The sequence below is a fragment of the Zeus faber genome (genome assembly GCF_960531495.2).
Source record: "Zeus faber genome assembly, chromosome: 15".
In the NCBI taxonomy this organism is placed as follows: Eukaryota; Metazoa; Chordata; class Actinopteri; order Zeiformes; family Zeidae; genus Zeus; species Zeus faber.
Genome location: NC_137194.1, coordinates 13,223,784 through 13,244,753, shown reverse-complemented (window position 1 = coordinate 13,244,753; position 20,970 = coordinate 13,223,784). Strand labels below are relative to the sequence as shown.

At 45.7% G+C, this 20,970-nt stretch overlaps 1 protein-coding gene across 2 annotated transcripts; it reads left to right on the top strand.

Moving 5' to 3' along the window:
- The first annotated feature begins 367 nt into the window (after positions 1–367).
- On the top strand, positions 368–19,264 carry LOC307241743 (myosin-binding protein H-like). Of its 2 annotated transcripts, none has more exons than XM_080015960.1 (13): positions 368–659; positions 2,455–2,517; positions 2,601–2,735; positions 3,585–3,752; positions 7,064–7,152; positions 7,457–7,652; positions 8,284–8,423; positions 8,589–8,748; positions 9,377–9,513; positions 15,465–15,651; positions 16,110–16,178; positions 18,777–18,818; positions 18,965–19,264. In XM_080015960.1, exons 1-11 carry the CDS (start codon positions 377–379, stop codon positions 16,148–16,150), a joined length of 1,599 nt encoding a protein of 532 aa, XP_079872086.1. In that variant the 5' UTR covers positions 368–376; the 3' UTR covers positions 16,151–16,178; positions 18,777–18,818; positions 18,965–19,264. The 2 variants fall into 2 exon arrangements, with proteins under 2 accessions (XP_079872086.1, XP_079872085.1); XM_080015959.1 differs by having other exon boundaries at positions 18,962–19,264.
- Positions 19,265–20,970: the final 1,706 nt, after the last annotated feature.

The following is a 20,970-nucleotide window of genomic DNA, read 5'->3' as shown; positions in this document are numbered from 1 at the left end:
GATGGCGCCGAAAATCTGTGGTCGTTTCGACGGTCTAGGGCCTATGCAATGATTGGTGCCCTAGAAGCATATTATTCAATCTGAAAAAGGCCCAATTACTCCCAGGAATTGTGCGTGAAATCACATGCACGTGAAAAGTGTTGTGTAGTCACCATCACAACGCCAAACAGGCAACTTCAACACAACTACATATATAAACAACCAATAGCCAGTACTTGGTTGGGCACCCAGCGGAGGGGGTGAGTGACTTAAAGGCCGGGCTGGGTCTCCACCTCTTATACATTGTTGGGTTATGGAAGGGGTGGAGTCCTGCTCCTCTCCAGATATAAAACCCCAAATCTTCCCGGCTGTCCATCCAGAGGACTGCACCAGCACCATGCCAGCCAAACCCGCTCCCATGAAAAAGTCCCCCGCCAAGAAGGCGGCCCCCAAGGTGCCTGAACCGGCACCTGCACCTGCACCTGAGCCGGAGCCGGTCCCGGCGGAAGCTCCACCTGCAGAGGCTCCACCCGCTGAGGCTCCACCCGCAGAGACTCCACCCGCGGAGGCTGCACCTGCGGAGGGGGCGCCAGCGGAGGCCGCGGCCGAGGCTCCGGCTCCTCCGGCCGAAGGGGAGGCGGCTCCTGCTGCTCCAACCGAGGGAGAATCTGCTCCTGAAGGTAGAGCGATAACCCCTCTGGGAGGTCTGACCAGGGTGGATGCTGACTTCCTGTTTATCTCAATAATTGAAGAAATTGTGTGTCTAGTTGATTTAATTAAGGAAATACCCTAAAAGTATGAAAGCATTTTGAATTTTTCATGTTATAGGTTTCCTTACCTGCTGTCCATAGATCTAGTGATATGTCATTTGCCATCAACAGCAAGATAGATGAGGAGAGCATGTTGTTGGGAAATAATATATTATTATAATAACATATTAATATTTTGTATTATATTATATTATATTATATTATATTATATTATTATTATTAAGTCTGTTGTTTTGACTTACATTGATAAAACAGTAACAAAAGAGTAACCTAACCCTAACTGTTGATACTGGCTACTGATTTTAGCTGTGGTTTCTATATTTTAATATATTATATATAGTAGACAACAGGTTTTCCAACACATTTTCACAGATACTATTCACACTTTAATCTATCAATTTAAAACCATTGCCATTGGTCACAATGGGCCGCAGTGCTGATGTGAACTTCTCAGAGTTTTTGGAAACCGCTGCGCTGCCCTGAGGCGTTGGCTTGGTGGAAACCTTCCACAAATAATAACATATAATACAAACTTTCTTATAGCCCCAGTCTCCAAGGTCACCAAGCGTCTGCCGGAGGCAAAAGCCCTAAACACCATTCCTGGCACGCTTCACTCCATAAGTCACTCGTCTAAGTATGAAGAGCATAAATACTTCAGTTTGTGAACAAGTTTAGATTTTATAGCAGGGATGGTAGACCGTGCCTAAATGTTGATAATGTACCAATAATTATATACTTTGAATGTCCGCGCCCTCATTCCCAATAGCTGGCGCCGCTGTTTCCCTTTGCCAATTTAAGTGTTCATGAGTTATTTCAAAGATTTTGGGACTTTACCACTGACCCACTCATCTAAATCCCCCTTTAAGTTTCCTTTTCTTATTCTAAGTTGGTGAATGAACAGCGTTTTAATCACGCAGAATAATTTATGGTCTCATTACTCACCTCAACCTCTAACCCCAGTTACTGCTCAACTTAACAACAGAAAATCCTCCACTGTAGATGCCGTGCGTGCCCGCGTGCATGCGTGCGTGTGTTTCCTGCTCGTACTACACTGTATTTCTGTCCCAAGCAGGGGTGTCAAAGATGCGCTCCCACGAGATGATTTTGGGGGACATTTAATGTGTCATAAAGCAGAGAAAGATCATTTCTGGCCCTGCAGCACTGCAACCCCACTCGCAGTGCGAGCGATATCTCACTAATCTGCTTCTCTAACTGCATGTCAATGCTAGCTGCTGCTGCTGCCACCGGTGAAGATGGAGCCGTCCCTGCTGCTGACGCTCCTGCAGATGGTAAACCTAGAAAACCACAAGCCTGAACAGCGTTGAACGCCACGAAATAACCTGCCGCTGCTGATTAATAATGCTTTATTTAAAGTGCCAATCCATCAGATGGTCTGTGCTGGGTGGGTCACACCAAAAGTCCCAGAATTCCATTAGAAACTGCAACTTTTTCTTACATCCAGTTCAGATTCACCCTTGTCGATCATTTTATTTTCTGGAAAGTTTGCCTTGGTTTTCAACTTGCTCACTTGAGCCGGTGGGGGTATATACATATTTTTTGATCATTGGATTCCTGCTGGGAAAGGCGGACAGAAAGTTACGGTGATCGGTGGTACCGTGGCGGTCTGATGCTGTGAGGTGTCAATATGCGTGAACTTAATACAAATACTTAAAATAACATGACCTTGATGTTTGTTTGAGGCTAGCTGCTCCAGCTGAAGCTCCCGTGGAAGAGCCCCCCAAGGCCCCCACCCCCCCTCCCCCTGCAGGTAAGGACGAGTCACCTATCAAGATCGGTATTTATGATCTATAATCAACCATAAGCTGCTAATCCCTCTCATTCGGTCCCCAGAGCCCACCAGCGCCCCTCTGAACATGGCCGTGGAGGATGTGAACGACTCCTCGGTGACCGTCAAGTGGAGGGCCCCGGAGACCATCGGGGACTCGGGCCTGGACGGCTACACCGTGGAGTACTGCAAGGAGGGAGGTAGGGTGGAGCGTGTACTCTGTTGTGTGTATTCTATGTGTACTGTATGTGTCTGAGTGTGTGTGTGTGTGTGTGTGTGTGTGTGTGTGTGTGTGGCTGCACCTGTCCCCAGAGTGTCAGGCGGCAGATTGACTTATGACTTAGTTCCCCCCCCGGACCCCCTACTCCCACTGCCGCGGACGCTGCTTTTAGCCTCGACCGCCTCCTCATATGACCGGGGGGCTTCTGGGGTTTCAGGACCCCTTATGGGCAATCTGTTTGTAAACTGATGTCGTCAGGCCGTAAAACAGCATGACACAAGTTAACACGGCACAACAATATACGTCTCAATATGTTTAGCACACTGTTGAATGAAAATTGACACGCTTAACAACCAAAATAACTGATGATTAATAACCGACGGCATGGCTGGCCGATATATCGGTGTGATATCGGGAGATTAAACTAGACATCGATTGTGTGAGTGTCGATTGCTTACCGTAATAATGTGATAACAATAATAATAATAATAATATCGACATTGTGATATAGGATTATCCATCCGTGTGGCTGTATGAGAGTAGTCAGTGTCTTCTGGGGTTTTGATCATTATCATATCACGATATAATGTGGATGTTGTGATGTGAGGCGAGATCTATGCTCATCTATGATTTTGGTCGTCATAATATTTTGATAGAGTTTAACGTTGCCTCTAAGACTCTATTACGGTAAGGACATTTACCAAAGATGAATTTATCCAGTATCGCACAAGCTTGAAACCATCCTTCCTCTGAAACATTACGCGGTATCATCCGAAACGCCTTATTCCCACTATCCGTCTGTTAATACCGACCCCGGTGCCCCCTGCAGCTTCTGATTGGGCGGTCGCTAACGAGGAGCTGACCACCGCCAACCGCTACTGCATCAAGAACCTGACGGCCGGCGACCGGCTGCAGGTGCGCGTGGTGGCCGTCAACGCCGGCGGCCGCAGCGAGGCCGGGGCCCTGGCCGAAGCCGTGCCCATCCGGGAGGTCATGGGTGAGTTTGAATTAGAACGTCGTGCGCGCGCAGGGCGGAAGGCGCGTTGTCTCTCACGGAAGGTTTCAGCTGTTGAACTTAAAAGTGTAGTCCAGAGCGACAAAAAAAAAAAAAAAAAATCATTCTTAAATTTAAAAAAAATAAAATTAAAAGTTAAGTTAAAAATAAAAGCAATCTCAATCCTGCAAATATTGCAATATTGCAAAGGCAGTTGAGCTAAGGTATAAAACCACGGTATAAGTAGTGATTCTGTCCACCTATGGTGAGCTACAAGCATTTTTTTTTTTTTACCATAGATCAAGATTCAAGATTCAAGAAAGGAGGGATCGAAAATAATTTGGCTAATAGTTTAATAATTCAGAGGTACTTAAGCCAAGTCAGTATATTTCCCCCGAAAACATCCCTTTACCAGTACAGTTTCAAAAGGCTTCACATTTCAGATAGAAATCACTCAATTAGGGACGCTCCCTATTACCCCCAGCCCGGCAAGGAAAAACTCCCCGAAAAGTTCGAGTTCCCTTGTTTGTTTCGACCTTCCCAATCGATTTGATGGTCACAACCTGTGAACTACCCTTGAACTAACTGGAATGCTCATGTTGTCACTGAGGAGACGTGGTGGTGGTGGTGGCGTGGCTCCACACCAGGGCCGGAGACGGACGTATGTCCATAAATCTGACGAGGTGCCGACAAGACCTTTCATTAGCTTTAAATTATACCTCGACCGGAGTGAGCACAGATTACCCAGCGAAGCAGATGGGTTCGCCGTTACCTCGAGCAGGAACCATCAGTATTAGATCCCCGTGTAAGTGGATATCACCGCAACACCTAATTAATGCCTGTGCCTTGCGGACGACCTTCAATGTATCCGTAATCAAACAGGAAGGTAAATGGGATATTAGACACGTAAAAAAAAAACAAGATTCCATACATGAAGAGAAGGACGACGGCCAACCCGGACAGGGTTCCTGGGGTTAGTTCACGGTAGTTTCGTGGTGGCACCATGGGGTTTCTACATGGGGAGGGGGGCTGCGGGGTCTGGCTCTAAAGCAAGCTACCGCTGCGCTGTGGCAGTCGGACCGCCGGGTGATTTAACGCCGGTGTCAGGAGGGTGAAGGAAAACATTTATCTAACGAGCCATGTGTCAACCATCGGCCTACTCTCCTTTTACATTAACCCTAAGAGTGCGATCCTCAACTGTCACTAACTCGCTCTTGCTCATGACGGCGGTTTAAGTACCGTGGCCCCGGGAGAAGGAATTCTCTTCAAATTGATGATCACGGGTCACGAATTCTGAGCGTTAACCTCATTGTTCGGTGGGGAAAAGTGGTCATCTACATATTTGTTCTGGGAAGGGTTCTGTACAGTGTGGTTGCCCAGTTCTAGAAACCTCTGGAAATGAAGCTGGTCATTTGGACACTTGGTCATGAACAGGGACGTACTGTGTAATTAGTATCATGAACTCACTAAACACTGAAACCATATCCTAAAGTATCGTCCGCCTTAAGCCGCTTGTTCTGGGCACGTCCGTTTCCTTACTGAAGCCCCGATTCTCCGCCGGCCGGAACAGCGGGAGTTGCCGTGGTTCAGAGCAGCCGGTTGCTCGTGAGTCATCGAGCCGAAACGTCCTTCCCCCGCCCCGCGTACGCGGTAGTGCCCAAAATGGAGCTCGGCTCCGACCAGCCTCGTCCTTCCTTGTTGCCGGTTTTCAGAAGCCCAATTCACCGTCCGTCCGTCAGCCCGTCTCTCCGTGCTGCGGGATGTCCCGTGCTTGTGAGATAAGACCAACCGAGAACAAACAGGACCCTTCTGGGGGGGGAAGAAATGCGGTCATGCGGCCAGAAGCGCCGGCTCAACCCGGGAGAAACGAAACCCGAGCCTAATTGATGGATTCTCTGCGGCACGCGGGGGGGGGATCAATTCAGCTGCTCGTCGGTCACGCTGTCGGTGCGGGAACGCAAGCAAACATTTGATGAACATGCGTGCGCCGGTCCCACTTAAAGCGACTTCACAAAGACCGGCCCTTTGTTTTTCCGGGGACAAAGCCAGATTGGGCTCGAGGACCGGCATGTTTTGTCCGCCGAAATACCGGGAACCGCTGTGGGCCCGGGCCGTGATTTGCGGGGATTAGCAGACACCGGGCCGGGCTTCCGACCACATCTTCATTAGGAACGATGCTTCCAGGAGGCTGATCCACCCCGCGCCCCAATACCCCAGCTGCTGAACGATGGTGACAAGTGTTTATAAATGGCGAGAGACGATAAGAAGACTGAACTGGCAGTGGGAGCCGGCGGAGGGGGGGGGTTGGGTGAGGAAAGAACCCAAGATAGACATAGAGCAACCGGGGGAGAGGGAGACTGAGATGTGCCGGCTCGGCGGAAATTGACAGGAGGCCCCTGGGGGGGGGGGGGCGTCGAAAGCGAGAGAGGATTTTGAACGGGAGGGAAGACGGGGAGGGTTTGTGTTTCCTGTGAATCCTTTGAGGTTTGGAGAAAGTTGTGGTTCACGTGGAAGCCTTCTAACCGCGCCGCCGTTCCACCCAAATGACTCTCTTGATCGGCTCGTGAGGCCTCTTTTAAACCCGCGGCTGCTTTTTCAGTAAGTTATTTCAACGGGGGATACCGTACTTTCCCCGACCGTGATCTCACAACACTAACCATGAAAACCGTCGCCCTCCAAAGCGGCGGATCCAAACCTCACACCCCACCGGGCACGGGAGGACGCGCGGGGAAGCTCGTCCGAGACGTTCCCATCGTCTCGGGCTATTTTAAAAACCGCCTCCGTGTGATGCGTCCGTTTTCCCCGGTTCCCCTCGCGGGCAGGATGCCACAGCCCCTGCGGTGCTGATGTTGAGCCACTGAAAGTGCATTTTATGGGTAGGAGGGGTGCGGTGCTCTCCTTTGGACGAGCTGAAGGAGGCGTCATTCGAGCGTCTTCGCGCATGTCCTCTGGTGAGCACCGTCCATGACCAGGTTTCTGTTTGGGAAACCGTCGTTCCCTGACACCGGTCCAGTGACGCGGATGAGCTGGGAGTGTTCGTCTCACGCACTTCCTTCTCCCCGTGGAGCTTGGTAGTAGTGATGCCGCGAGGAGTGCTGTGATGCAATCGGATATCTGGTTTCATTGGTTAGATCAAGCGTTGGTGGTTCAAAAGGCCACATGTGGCTACCTAACCCCCCCTAGTGGCTGTGAAAATGTAAATAGACGGACAGACAGACAGATGGACAGACAGATGGACGGACGGACAGACAGACAGACAGATAGATAGATAGTCTACGTACTTTAACCCTGTTTTATCATGTGTGTTGATCCAGATCGTCCAAAGATCAAAATGTCGCGCACCCTCAGATCTCGCTACGTCAAGCAGGTCGGCGAGCAGATCAATCTGGTGATCCCCTTCAACGTGAGGACACACACACACACACACGGACCCAAATCTTCCAATTTTCCCATAAGAATTGTGATTCACGTCCCATCTTGGCAATGAAGATATAATCAGAGTAGGAAAAAACATTGTACATTTGAAGCACCGTGACTGCATCTCCTGCCACTCACCCCTCAGTCTCATGTTATCTTATCTTTTCTTATCCTATCTTATTTCCTGTCTTCCTACTAACTCCTGAGGGTAACCCCTCAGGGGCTTAATAAAGTCTTATCTTATCTTATCTTATCTTATCTTAACTCATCTTACCTTATCCCACCCTCAGGGTAAGCCCAAGCCGGTAGTGTCCTGGGTGAAGGATGGCCAGGCCCTGGACACCAAGCGTGTGAACGTCAGGAACAGTGATAAGGACAGCATCCTGTTCATCCGCACGTCGAAGCGGGAGGACTCGGGCGTCTACGAGATGTGCGTCAAGGTGGACAGCTTCGAGGACAAGGCCACGCTGACCCTGCAGATCGTCGGTAAGACACACACACACACACACACACACACACACACACACACACACACACACACACGAGGTGGAAAATAGAGAAATGTGTGTAGGAGTCTCTGCCCACAGGTAAGGGTTTCGGGAGGGAGACTTTCCGGCCGTGGTGCGCCAACATGGCCTGAGTATTTATTGTCACCTTGCACAATGAGGTACGCTGGCCGCAAGTATCAATCCCAATTGATAATGATGAATATTATAATTATAATGATGATGATAATCATCTCGAGCGCAGGGGGAACGGCGTTCGGCTGCTGGGCCGCTGACGAGCCCGTACGCCGACCCCCTCTGCAAGACAGACAAACATTAAGGAATCTCCCTGCCTCGAGTCGGACCAATCAGCGCCTTGCGGAACATCACTTCATATACTTGTGTATATGCATATTTTGTTTTTTTCGAATGTTAAGCTTTATTTTGATGCTACTTCTCTGGCCATACAACAATGCACCAACACCATTCCTTGCATATGAAAATGTCCTTCTCCATATCAACATCCTTGTTTTGTGACTTTCGTCACGACCGACGTTGCAGTGTCGTGCGGGCCTCAGTTTGAGGTGCATGTTAAACAGCCAGTCAGGGTAAGGTGTGTGTTTCCTCCACAGAGCTGCCCGGCCCTCCAGCCAGCGTCAAGCTGGTGGACACCTGGGGCTTCAACGCCGCCCTGGAGTGGACTGCGCCCAAAGACAACGGCAACACCGACATCACCGGATACACCATCCAGAAGGCTGACATGAAGACCGGGGTGAGGACCTGTCCGTCCGTCTGTCCCTCTGCCCGTCTGCTCTCTGTCCGTCCGTCCTTCTCTCAGTCTGTCTATCTGCATGTCTGTTCATCTGCCTGTCCCTCTATCTGTCTGTCTGTCCCTCTGTCTGTCTCTCTGTCTTTCTTGAATGATCTTTTTCCTCAGGACTGGTTCACGGTGATGGAGCACTACCACCGGCTGAACGCCACCATCTCCGACCTGATCATGGGGAACTCCTACAACTTCAGGGTCTTCTCCGAGAACAAGGTGGGCGTCAGCGAGGAGTGCACCGCCTCCAAGGACGTCGCCACCATCCAGAAAATAGGTAACAAGTCAGGAGGACGTCCCTTCTCTATCCTTTTTTGGGGTGTTTTTTTTGGGGGGATGTGACTGGGATTCAGCAGTGACTTGAACGGGCTGTTATGCATATTAAACGAATATTTATGTAAGTAAGTAAAGCAACATTAAGACATCTAGCAGATAAAATATCATTATGTGTCCTTTCATTTTCATTTGTGTGCGTGCATATTTGTGAGTGTTCGGGAGTCATTTTGGACCTAATTTTGTGTATTTTGCTATTGTGTGACTATTTTGATTTCTGTGTGTGTGTTTCAAAGACACGTGTGCCTGTATGTGCATTTTAAACTTTGAAATTGTGTCTTAGGTTTATTGTATAATGACAATTATTTTATTGTTTGTTCCTTTTTAGGCTAAAATTCCTTACTATAGGGAATTGGGAATATAGGGAACTTGAAAAACAATTGTCTTGTCTGTTCATTTAAATGACCATAAACTGCAGTTCAATACAGTGGAACCATTGAGCATTTTGAAAAGAACAAAAAAAACAGATCGATATTGTGTCAAATTCAGCAATCGCCTGATAGACTGTCTCAGAGGTGTGATAATCACACCGTGTTATTCCAGAATAACGGACCTTGTTCCACGTGTCGCAGGCATCGTGTACAAACCCCCCGAGTACAAGGAGCACGACTTCAGCGAGGCCCCCAAATTCACCGCCCCGCTGAGCGACCACGCCGCCACCGTGGGCTACACCACCAAGCTGCTGTGCGCCGTGCGAGGGTGCCCGAAGGTACGAGCGCTCACACACACACACACACGCACGCACGCACGCACGCATGCACACACACACACACACACACACACACACACACCCACACACACACACCACCAGGGATCGTAGGGGTAGTCACCAGGCCTTGGGGTGAATTAACGTATATGCTTTCTAATAATAATTCAAATATTGAGTGTTGGATCATGTAAATATAAAAGGGAAGAAAATTAATGACTATTCGTTCAGAATCAGCATCAGAATCTTATCTAATCATAATTTGCTTTTTCATATACAAGGGATTTGTCGTGGTGATGATTGATGCTAAAACTCTAAAATAACCAAATATACAAATAATATATAAAATAATACACAGTGACATTGTGGTTACTAGTATTGGCTATGGGTATAAATAAATAAACCATTGTACTGATGAATACATGCATACAATAATACAGTCATGGTTTATAACGTAGTGCATGCCTTAAAAACTGTCGACCATGACTACAGAACCAAAACGACCAGCAACCACTCATAAATACATGGAAAAAAAAAAAAAGTATTGTGTCCCTCACATAGTTGGGCAGGGGTCTCAGATGTAATAAGTACAAGCACCAATTAATCCACACCCCAGGGTGAGGATGCCACAGTGGCACTCTGCTCGATCTCAGCTCCATTGTTGACAGTGTGGAGTGGGGCTTCCCAGCATGCCTCGGTGATTACTGCCGCCATGTTGCTGATTGGCTGGTATTCTAAAATGTCATAGGCCGGTACGCTAATGTTGCTGTTACTAGTGGGCGCAGGCTCAATTGGACAGCGAAGCTTAACATAGCTAGTAGAGCCGAGGGACAGAAGCATGGAGCCTGAATTGCCCTGGACAGAGCAGCATCGAGTGGAGAGAAAGAAAGAAAGAAAGAAAGAAAGAAAGAAAGAAATGAAGGAAAATTTTGACTCAATTTATGGACGTTTCTGGTGGTGGCTGTTTGGGGTGTGAAGGGGGCGATGGAATCGCTCCAATGGCCCATTATTCCGAAAAGCAAGAGTCCGAAAAATATCCCATTGGACATGGACGACACCCTTACCCTAACCATCTCTAACCTTATACCCAGGGTGACCACCTCGGGGTCACTGAGAGAGTGTTGCCGTTACGCACGGGGCTTTTTTTTTGTTTTGTACAATAAGGTACATATAAAGGTACATATAAGGTACTAATAAAATACATCTGAAATAAAAATACAGTGTTGTTATTCGCTTTATTTGGAGGGACCGGGCACAGGGTCGCGCAGCGGAGTCGCCTATAGGAAGTGCCGGCCCTGCACATACACGCTTTTGGGACTTTTTGGGACTATTGTGGCTTCGGAACAATGGGTCGTCCCTGTCTGAAGATCTTTTTTCTTTTGTTTGTTTTTTTTTAACTAAACTGAGTTTCAAATACATGCTCTTGAGCAAAATATGATGATGGTTTGAAGTGCCATGCAATTATTTCCATAATACTATTATTACAGTCCTTGTGGCTGTGCACAACGCGGTTTCGCCCGTAGCTCGAGTTAGAGGCATAGGACATAAGAGAGTTTGAGACTTTACACACAGAGCTGAGTGGTTTAATTATCTTAAAGACTTTATAATCTTGTTAAACTATACCGTGAAATACCTTAAACTGATAAAATCTTTATTTAAGGCCTTTATTGTTAAGTGGGCAGCGAACTGGAAAGCATTTGTTATTTGTTGTTGTGCTTTACACCCCACAAATGGAGATATGATTATATTATATGAGTTGGCGGCTGTAAAGTTCTCCTGCCGAACAGTCAGTCTATGTGTGGTATGTCTGCATGCGGTCATCTCAATTTGTTTGTGGCGGCTGTTTCGCTGGTTAAACATATCTCTACAGTTGCCTTGTGCACGCAGATGTCTGGGATGGCAGGGCCATTTTTTTGAAGCGCTTCGCCCGTCCTTGGCTCCTCTCCTCAAGGAGAAGAGACGGAGGCAGTGGGCGGTATGGCGCATGCCGGCGCGTCTACAGCATAGCTGCTAAGTCCTTGTGAAGATGAGGACTCCCCTCGGAATGCCTGACTGGACTCTTACTGTACACAGAAGGGTGGAGGGGTGGTGGTGCAGCTAAGGTAGGGCTAAGGCAGGCGTGTAAGGCTACCAGGAGTCAGCTTTCAGGGACAGCTGTGGGGCTCCTCAAAGTGTGTGTGTGTGTGTGTGTGTGTGTGTGTGTGTGTGTGTGTGTGTGTGTGTGTGTGTGTGTGTGTGTGTGTGTGTGTGTGTGTGCACGCGTGTGTTTTACCGTGCTTTGTACCACAATGAATAAGAGTGCATATGACTGTGGTTAATTGAGAGTGACTAGGAACGATTTGTTCACACCGAACAAACCTTTTAAACGACCCGGGAGTCTTGAGTCACTCCGGCAAAAGAGTCGTTTGACCGTTAGTTTGGTTCTTGACTCGGTGACTGCGACCAGAGACACAGCCAGGTATCGACTGAGTTGGAATTTTGATTTGCGAACAAAAAGTGCCTGCCCGAACAAGCTCCTTGAGTCCTCACAAACTGAAAATAATTACCAGGGACTTAATTCATGTGGAATAAAAGCCCAAAGGGATTTGGCATAATTCATGATGAATGTGACTGATTTACACGTTGCATTCCACCGCATAAAATCATTCTGACAGGAGTAGATTGCATTGGTGAGTCACGCACCAATAATTTTGAGCGATTGAGGCTGAAGGATTTTTGACATCCACAGCTTGCTTTACCAGCTTTCTTCTGGCTAAATCATGATATCATTTTGCTGTAATTTTGACAGATTTAAAGGGGTTTTTTTTTCCTCTGCGAGATTCTCTCCCTTGCTCATCCGTGCCGTTACACCAACTGAATCACACCAACCAAGGGTTGGAAAACCGGACGAATCTTTTTTCCGAGTCACTCGCGAGGAGCCCGATCTTAACAAAAGGGATGAGCCTTTCATCACTAATTGTGACAGCGCAGAGTAGGTGTGAGTTGATGAATGCTGATGGGGGACAGATAGATAGATAGATAGATAGATAGATAGATAGATAGATAGATAGATAGATAGATAGATAGATAGATAGATGGGACAAAAAGTGTGTGTGTGTATGTGTGTGTGTGTGTGCGTGTGTGCGTGTGTGTGTGTGTGTGTGTGTGTGTGCGTGCGTGTCCTTAATCTTTAGAAAGACTTTTTCATTTTTGATTGTCGCGGCAGCCTCTCTTGTCTACTGCTGTAGTCGCCACTGAGACACTGGTTTGATTAGTATCTGCTTCCTTTTTCTCATTGTGAGCTCTCACCGGGTATCGAGAGCCGGGGGGGGGGGGGGGGGGTGGGGGTGGTGGTGGTTGATAAAGCGAGTGGTGTCGGTGGAGTAGGGGAGGATGAGAAAGAGGAAGGCGAGATAAGAACGGCGCGCTGTCCTTTTGTGGTTAAAGTGGTGATGAGGCACTATTTCTGCCACCAGCTCCTCTATCAGTGTGAGTGTCCCTGCAGCACCCACAGTGGGAGGGAGGGGGGTGAGATAAGAGAGTGAGAGGGTTGGAATGGACGAGAGAAAGGAGAGAGAGAGAAAGACAACTGGGTGAGACAACTGTGTGTCTGTAGAGGTTGTTTTTTTTTTTTTTTTTCATTTTAATGTATTTCAGTGGTCCCAAGAGGTTCAAATGCTATTTGTGTAGGGAAGTAATAAGTAAAAAATATCAAAAGGAAAGTAATACGCAAAACAATTGTCATGGGATGAAATATGAAATCAATGTCAATCAAAAATCTGTTAAACAACATAAAAGCAAATCTTCAGAGCCTTTTATTTTTATTCACTGAAGCTCGGCTCTTTCAAATTGAGTTATTGAATGAATTAATCAAGTTAAAATATCCCATTGTTGATAAAATCCTTTATATGCTACATTCAGTCGGTAGGCAGATAAGTAGCTTTTCTTACATTTAAGTAATTAATTAAATTACTTGTCTAAAATCTATGTTGAAATCTTATTACTAAAACTATTTGGCTGATTTTGCACATTATTTGATTTAAAGTCACAGTTAGAGCACTACCAATCGTGACATTTTAGTTCGAATTTTCTTTAATCGTATTGAGTTTATTTTACGCCACAATTATAGTGGCATTAAATAAAAATGAAAATAATGCAAAAAAATACCTACCCACTGCACGTAGGAGTGTAAAAATGTGGATCGTGAGTCATTAGCACTCACGTTGCACTCAAATGACTTGACTCACTTGATGGAAACTTCAGGTTCTAATACATTCCCCTTAAATTTGGATGTAAACGTATGATTGTGGAATAGATTTTAAATATAGACTGCAACCTGCTCATAATAATAATTGTGAGCGCTCCAGCAACAGTTTTTAGGACGGATAAGCGACTATTTTCGGGCTAAATAGACTTTATGGAGCAGTATTGAAATGCACACATTAAACGCATCCTTGAAGGTGGAAGAAAAATCCTAAATACCGTCAGAGCTTTGGGACATGTGATGGGACAACTCTACCCAGAGACATCGAGAGGCGAACGGGGTGACGCTGAAAGGGAATCCAGAGAGGGAATGTCTCGAAATGGAGGGAGCAGCATTCCGCACATCGGGGAAAAGACTTGAGTTACGCCTCGTTGCAATCGATTCGCTACCACTCAGCACAAAGCGGCAGGGCCGACAGGACGCTTACCTCCTGAAATGATGTCACGCAAGAGAATTACATTACAAAAAAAATTAAAAAACGGAATTTGCTTTGGTGTCTGGGGGACATCTTAAAATGATCACTACGACGTTGTTTACACGCGCAATCATCACAGCAACCTTTCCTTTCAAGGGTAAGGGAGAAAGTACGACGGAGTTCAACTTTCTGCTGATGAGCTGTCGCTGGGCAGCGATGATGCATTTCCGCTGGACCGTCCCCAAAATGGAGGACAAGCCCATTGTTGCGGGAGCCGGTTTCCCTGTACTTTATGATGTAACGCAACGCTTTTCATAGATTTGGAAATAGATTTGGGAGCTACTTGGGATCCCTGGTGAGGTTTATTACATGTTGCACTGAATTAAAAATGTGAAAATGTCTCCAAGACTGAACACACCCTTATACTTCCACATAGTTTGATTAAAAAGCATTTTGCGTGTATAGCATTACCCGGTGTCATAAAGCACAAATCACATGGTCCGAACACATGGCAATATAATAATACCTTGTCACTTTAAAATATATATATTCACAAACAACATCTACATAAATAAATGCAGCTTTGTGTGCATACGTAAACTGTTTATACGTTGCTATGGGAACTATGAGAATAGGAAAGCGACAAAACCGCTTCTGTTGCGACTTGCAGTAACTTGTGTTCTATAATAAGGGTTACATTGGTCCAAGGAGTTACAAGGACCAATACAATCCTGAACTTCGAAAGTAAAGCTTCCGTTGTGTTTTTCCATGTATTTTAATGTATAATATGATCTAAAGCTTTATACCATACACTCCTTCTCTATGCATTCGTTTCAATTACCCATCAACTGGGATATGCTAATAGATAAATGTGTGATGATATATAGTTACTGTGAATTCCTTAGAAATTGCTCTGTAGTGGTCTAGGACACCTGATATGCAGCAGATAGAGCCCTTATTACCTCGAGAAGAGACTCGCGAGTGACTTGGACTCCAGCTCAACGACTTGAGACATCATTCGTTCATTTCGAGCATATTCAGGCATTCTTCAATAATAAAAATATATACAGTATTCCCTATTCTGTGCTTTTATTTGAAGCACTTTTTTTCTGACTGTAGCTGTCATGAGCTTTCAGTTTCTGTGCCCTGGTTTTTTTTTTCCGGTGCAGCATTGTGGCTTCCTGGACTGTACCTTTTGTGAAAATAAATGAGAACGGTTCAAATCTCTCGCTGACTACAGGGCATCCTGGGTCTGAACCAGTTGAAAAGCATCCTCCCTTCTTCCCTCCTCTCCAGCCCAAGGTGGAGTGGCTGAAGAACCAGATGGTGATCGGAGACGACCCTAAGTTCCGTCAGCTCTCCAACCAGGGCGTGTGCTCGCTGGAGATCCGCAAGCCGTGCTGCTTCGACGGCGGCGTCTACACGTGCCGGGCCAAGAACGCCCAGGGAGAGGCCACCGTGTCCTGCAAGCTGGAGGTCAAACGTACGGTTCCGGGGACGCTTCTATGGACAGTTCTGGGCGCGATGGGGTTGAAGGATTTTGATTACTTGAGAGTTTTACATTTGAGACTTTTTTTTAAACTTTTTTCACTTATTGTATAGAGGGCTTATTTATTAGTAACATATTTTATTATTATTAGTCGTTTTTTTAATTTAACTTTGTATTATTATACAAATGATTAATGTTATTTTTATTATTATTCTATAATTAACAATAATCATAACAATAATCATAATAATCATATTCATTGAGTGTGAATCTTCATTCAATCATTGAGGATTTACAATACCAGATACCTGGTGCAACATAAGGTACCAATGATACCCCCGAAAAAAAAATGATTTTACATGATGCAGTATGCAAGTCATTTAAGACATTTCTCCTGTAAAAACACTATTGAAGCTCTTACGGTGCATTTCTCCTGCTTTTTTCTCCAACAGAGGTTGTTATTCCAGAAGGTGACAAGGAGAAGGCCAAATAAACAATAACAACCATCTATACATCCAGAGGTAAAAATAAATACCTGAAGTTAACCTGGCTGCTGTTGATTTATATGGATTATTTTACAATCTTCACAGGTGGATGTGGAAGGATGCTTATGAAGTGATTGACCAGTTACAATGGAAGTGATGGGGACCAACTTCATTCAGCTTCAAAATCGCATGTTATACCTGTCTGTTATCACAAATGATTTATCATCTTTGAGGGGGAAAATAACAATATTCTGACATTATGACAAATAATATAAATGTTTTTTTTTTTTCAATGAAACATTGTAAATACAAAATAAGGACCAACGTGTGAGTGATGTCCTTCCTTTTCATCTTGAATGTCGCTCAGGCCATACCGCAGCGACTGACCGGCTTTGATTTCAGTGTCGTGTTAAAGCCATTAACAGCTCTCCGCCCCATTCTTTCTTTGTTTTTCATTCTATTCTCTCCTTATGTAAATCCTGCCATTCCATTCCACTGGATCTCACCCCTCTGATCTACCCCCCCCCCCCCCACTTTTCCCACTATTCACCCTCCTCCCGTCTTCTTGCTATGGCCAGGACTGCTTTTGGTTTACAAGCTGGTTGTTGGTAGTGATGGTTTACAGGCTGGTTACTGGTAGTGATAGATTACACGCTGGTTGCTGGTAGTGATGGTTTACAGGCTTGTTGCTGGTAGTGGGGATTTACAGGCTGGTTACTGGCAGTGATGGTTTACAGGCTAGTTAGTGGTAGTCATGGTTTGGTTTACAGGCTGGTTGTTGGTAGTCATGGTTTGCAGGCTAATTGCTAGTAGTTGTGATTTACAGGCTGGTTGCTGGTAGCCATGGTTTACAGACTGGTTACTGGTAGTGATGGTTTAAGGCTCGTTGTTGGTAGTGATGGTTTACAGGCTGGCTGCTGGTAGTGGTGATTTACCGGCTGGTTACTAGTAATCATGGTTCACAGGCTCGTTGTTGGTAGTGATGGATTACACTTACAGGCTGTTTGCTAGAAGTGGTGGTTTACACTTACAGACTGGTTGCTGGTAGTGATGTTTTACACTTACAGGCTGGTTGCTGGCACTGATGGTTTACAGGCTGGTTAATGGTAGTGATGGTTTACACTTACAGGCTGGGTGCTGGCAGTGATGGTTTACAGGCTGGTTGCTGGTAGTGGTGGTTTACAGGCTGGTTGCTGGTAGTGATGGTTTACAGGCTGGTTGCTGGCAGTGATGGTTCACACTTACAGGCTGGTTGCTGGTAGTGATGGTTTACAGGCTGGTTGCTGACACTCCTATTGTACATTCAGGACCAGGTGACTGGAGACGACATCACATCTTATGACTGAGACGTGGATGGAACGATAAAAGTGATGCTCAGCAACTTCTAATGGAATATAGTTTGTAATATAAAGTACAAAATTACATTTCATAAAACTTTTCTACCACTTATTTCTTTAAGTTTATTCCGTTTCAGAGACTTTTGACTTTTGCGTCCACTGCACGTCGACTTTTTTTACGATGACATTTCTATGTTGCTACGTTGTCGTTCATCTCCCGTCCACCGTGGACACTGTGTTGTGCGCGGGAGTAACGTCCCATGATGTGCACCCAGAGATGGGATACACTGTGTTGCACGCGGGAGCAACATCCCATAATGTGCATCCATACATGGGAGGCCCCTCGGGGGAACCGGGAGCGCCTTGGGGTCAGCGCAGAAGAGGGTGATGTCAGTGGCGAGCTTCTAAAAATGGCTCCATACCGCCCGCAACACCGCCTGACTCTTCACATTACCATGAGTCGACAGGCGGGGGAGGGGACGGAAGGGGGCAAAAGAGCGGGATGGATACCCCCTGCTGGGAAAGACCCGACCAAACACACCGCACAGTGCAGGGCCCCGACAAGAACGGTTGCCCGGCTGCCCCGGTGGCAACCGTCCGGTGCAGTCGGGTTGCCTTGTCGTCAACCACCTTTCATATAAAAGAAAATCTTGTATGTCGAGAAGCTTACGGCCGGGAAAGTGAGTCACTCCTGCGCGTCGAGTCTCTTTGTCAAAGATTGTGCGACAAGGGAGAAGATTGAAATGGATGATTATGATTATTAATACACGGCTGTGTGGAATACTTGATTTGCAAATAGCAACGATCGTCAGTCAGTCATGTCTGAATCACGATCGCTGTCACTGCCAGGACTCACGTCTTCAAACTCTCGTTAATGCTAACACCAGCTAGTGGTGCCATCTGGTGACACTACATAGGAACTACAATCGGTTGGTGACATGTCGGGAAAAGTTTGTTTTTTTTCTGGCGAATTGTTCGCACGTTGTGGAACAATTTTTCTTTGTGGAAGTTTTTTACCCAGGCATATTAGTATATATAGCCGCCTAATAAGAGGGATCATGTGCAGCCGGGGCGGTTATTATCACCCACCAGGCGTTATTTTTGAGATGATGACCGACCGATACATTATCCCTTACTTATCAATTAGAAAATGATACAATTTCGGCGACCAATTTGTCAGTCTCGGCAACCAACAGCATGGTTGATGCATGGTGGCAACCGCTTCTACGAATTGACAATCAGGTCTTCACAACCCATGACCAAACTAACCTCATGTTTCCTCTTCCTCTCCTGCCAGTGCCTTTTAGAGGACCAGAGGGAGTCAAGTTCGTGTTTAAAGGTGAGTGTGCGTGTGTTAGTCTATTTATGCCTGTGTGTGTGTGTGTTTGTGTGTGTGTGTGTGTGTGTGTGTGTGTGCGCGTGTGTGTGTGTGTCATGTCAAATGCCTGCGGAGGATAATTTGTGTTTGTCTCCTCTCGTCAGCAGAGTGTTTGGGGAGGTGAGACGGCGTCAGGCGGCCGGCTGTGCAGATGCGTGTACATAAAGAAAAGTAGAAGAAAAGGACGGAAAGTAAAAAAAAAAAAAAAAAAAAAACCCCAGCAAAGTTATAAGTTCTCCTCCCGTTGAGAAAGACTGTGTTCGTGCTTTTTGTTTTGTATGTATCATTGAAATATAGTCTATATGTGTTCGACAGCTTGTTTTCTCCCCTGCCCTGCCTCCATTTTCTGCTTGTTGGTTATGGAACTGTTGTACTAAATAAAAACCATCCATCGTGGACCCACTGTTGTCAAGACTCCTGTCCATTGCTTTGTCGATTCCTGTCGTCTGTTTGGCTAATATAATGCAATATTCCATTGAAGGTGCAGTACGTACTGTAACATTTGATATTACTTGTTGTGCAAATTGACCCTGATATAGCAGGGGTTTGAAAGGGTTCTTGGTGTAGTTTCTATATCTTCCTTCAGAGAGCGCTGTTTGTCACTAATTGTCCGTGTGGTGTGGGGATGGTCTGGTTGAGCACCACACCTGACCTGGATCCAGGTGATTGGGTCAGAGTGGCTGCATACCTGTTTTTTTATTGGTTGGTCTGATGAGCAGCAGGTAAAACCCCCATCCACACACACACTCTCAGCATAGGGGCCTGTGTCATGACATGTTCGATCTGCTAATTCCAACGAGCCTCCGCTCTACAATAAACTAGTGTCTACGACTCTTCTGTGTCTCTGTGCTGGAGGTCCCTGAAAATGCCACTTGGACGCCGTGTGGCAGGCAAAACTGCCATAGTCCAATATTACAACGATTTGGTAGAATACAAGGCTCATGATATGGTACCGAATATTGACGGTGACTAGACAGCTAGAAGAGAAAGCATCAGAAAGCTCCAGCGCAACAAGCTGTAATACATACCGCGAGGCGATTGTGACCACGTTCTTCGGCGATTTTCCCATTACCGGATCAATTGAAAAGATTCTGAGGCCATTCACTCGAGTAGACTCCCAGTGATCCAAAAAAAAGTCAAAAATGCCTTGAAAATGAACTATACTTTACCTAAGTGCTCTTCAGCAACTCCCTGGATCCCTTGCACACTGCTCTCTGCCTCTTGACCTCCCCATGCCAATGTGAAAACTCAGATATATATTTTAAATTGGTAAAGCATTTCCTTACCATTACCTAATCACGCAATGAGTAAGTTGGTGCCATGTCTCCATCTCAGCCTTCCAGCCCCAATGTGCAATTTATAGTTTACATTTTTTGTGTTTTTCTTTTACATTTGTGTCATATAGCCTACTATTTTCTATCAGCACATATGTGAATGCTCCTTGTTTTGTTAATATTATATTGATAATATTTAATTATAATTTTGCTGTAATGTGTCACAAGTAACCATATAGCCCCAAATCTCGCCTATAAAAAAAAAGCGGGGTTAGACAGACCTGAAGCATATGCATCACTGTATAAAAGTCAAACAGTTTCATGTCTTCCAACCAAATGAGGCGTGGCCCCTGTTTTCTGTGCTACACTGACTCCCTGTGGTCAGGGAAAATCCTTACGGTCTATTATTTTCTTTGGAAAAACAGCAACGGTAATGACACTTTTTGGCTTCTGTTTTTAATTCTCAAACATTACTCAAATGTATGTTGTTCTTGCGGTTTTTGTTGTTTTCTTAGAAAGTTTTCCAATATAGCAATGTATCAAATGTTGAAATCGTGTTTGCATTCCATACAACATTGTCACTGCAAAAATAAAGAAAAAGCAGAAAAAGGACCCACTCGACACTTTTTGATGTTATGGTGTTGCATTTGCAAGTGTGGAAACAGGAAGACAAAAAGACACCCACACGCAATACAGAAATACAGAATCAAGTAGGTAGTGAGTTCCTCTTTTTTTTTCATAACTTCATTCCTCTCAGAGTTGGAGAGGTGGAGTTTTGCCATTAAAATATTGGATAAATTGGTGATAGACTATTGGAGCAAGTAATTTGTAAGTTTTGT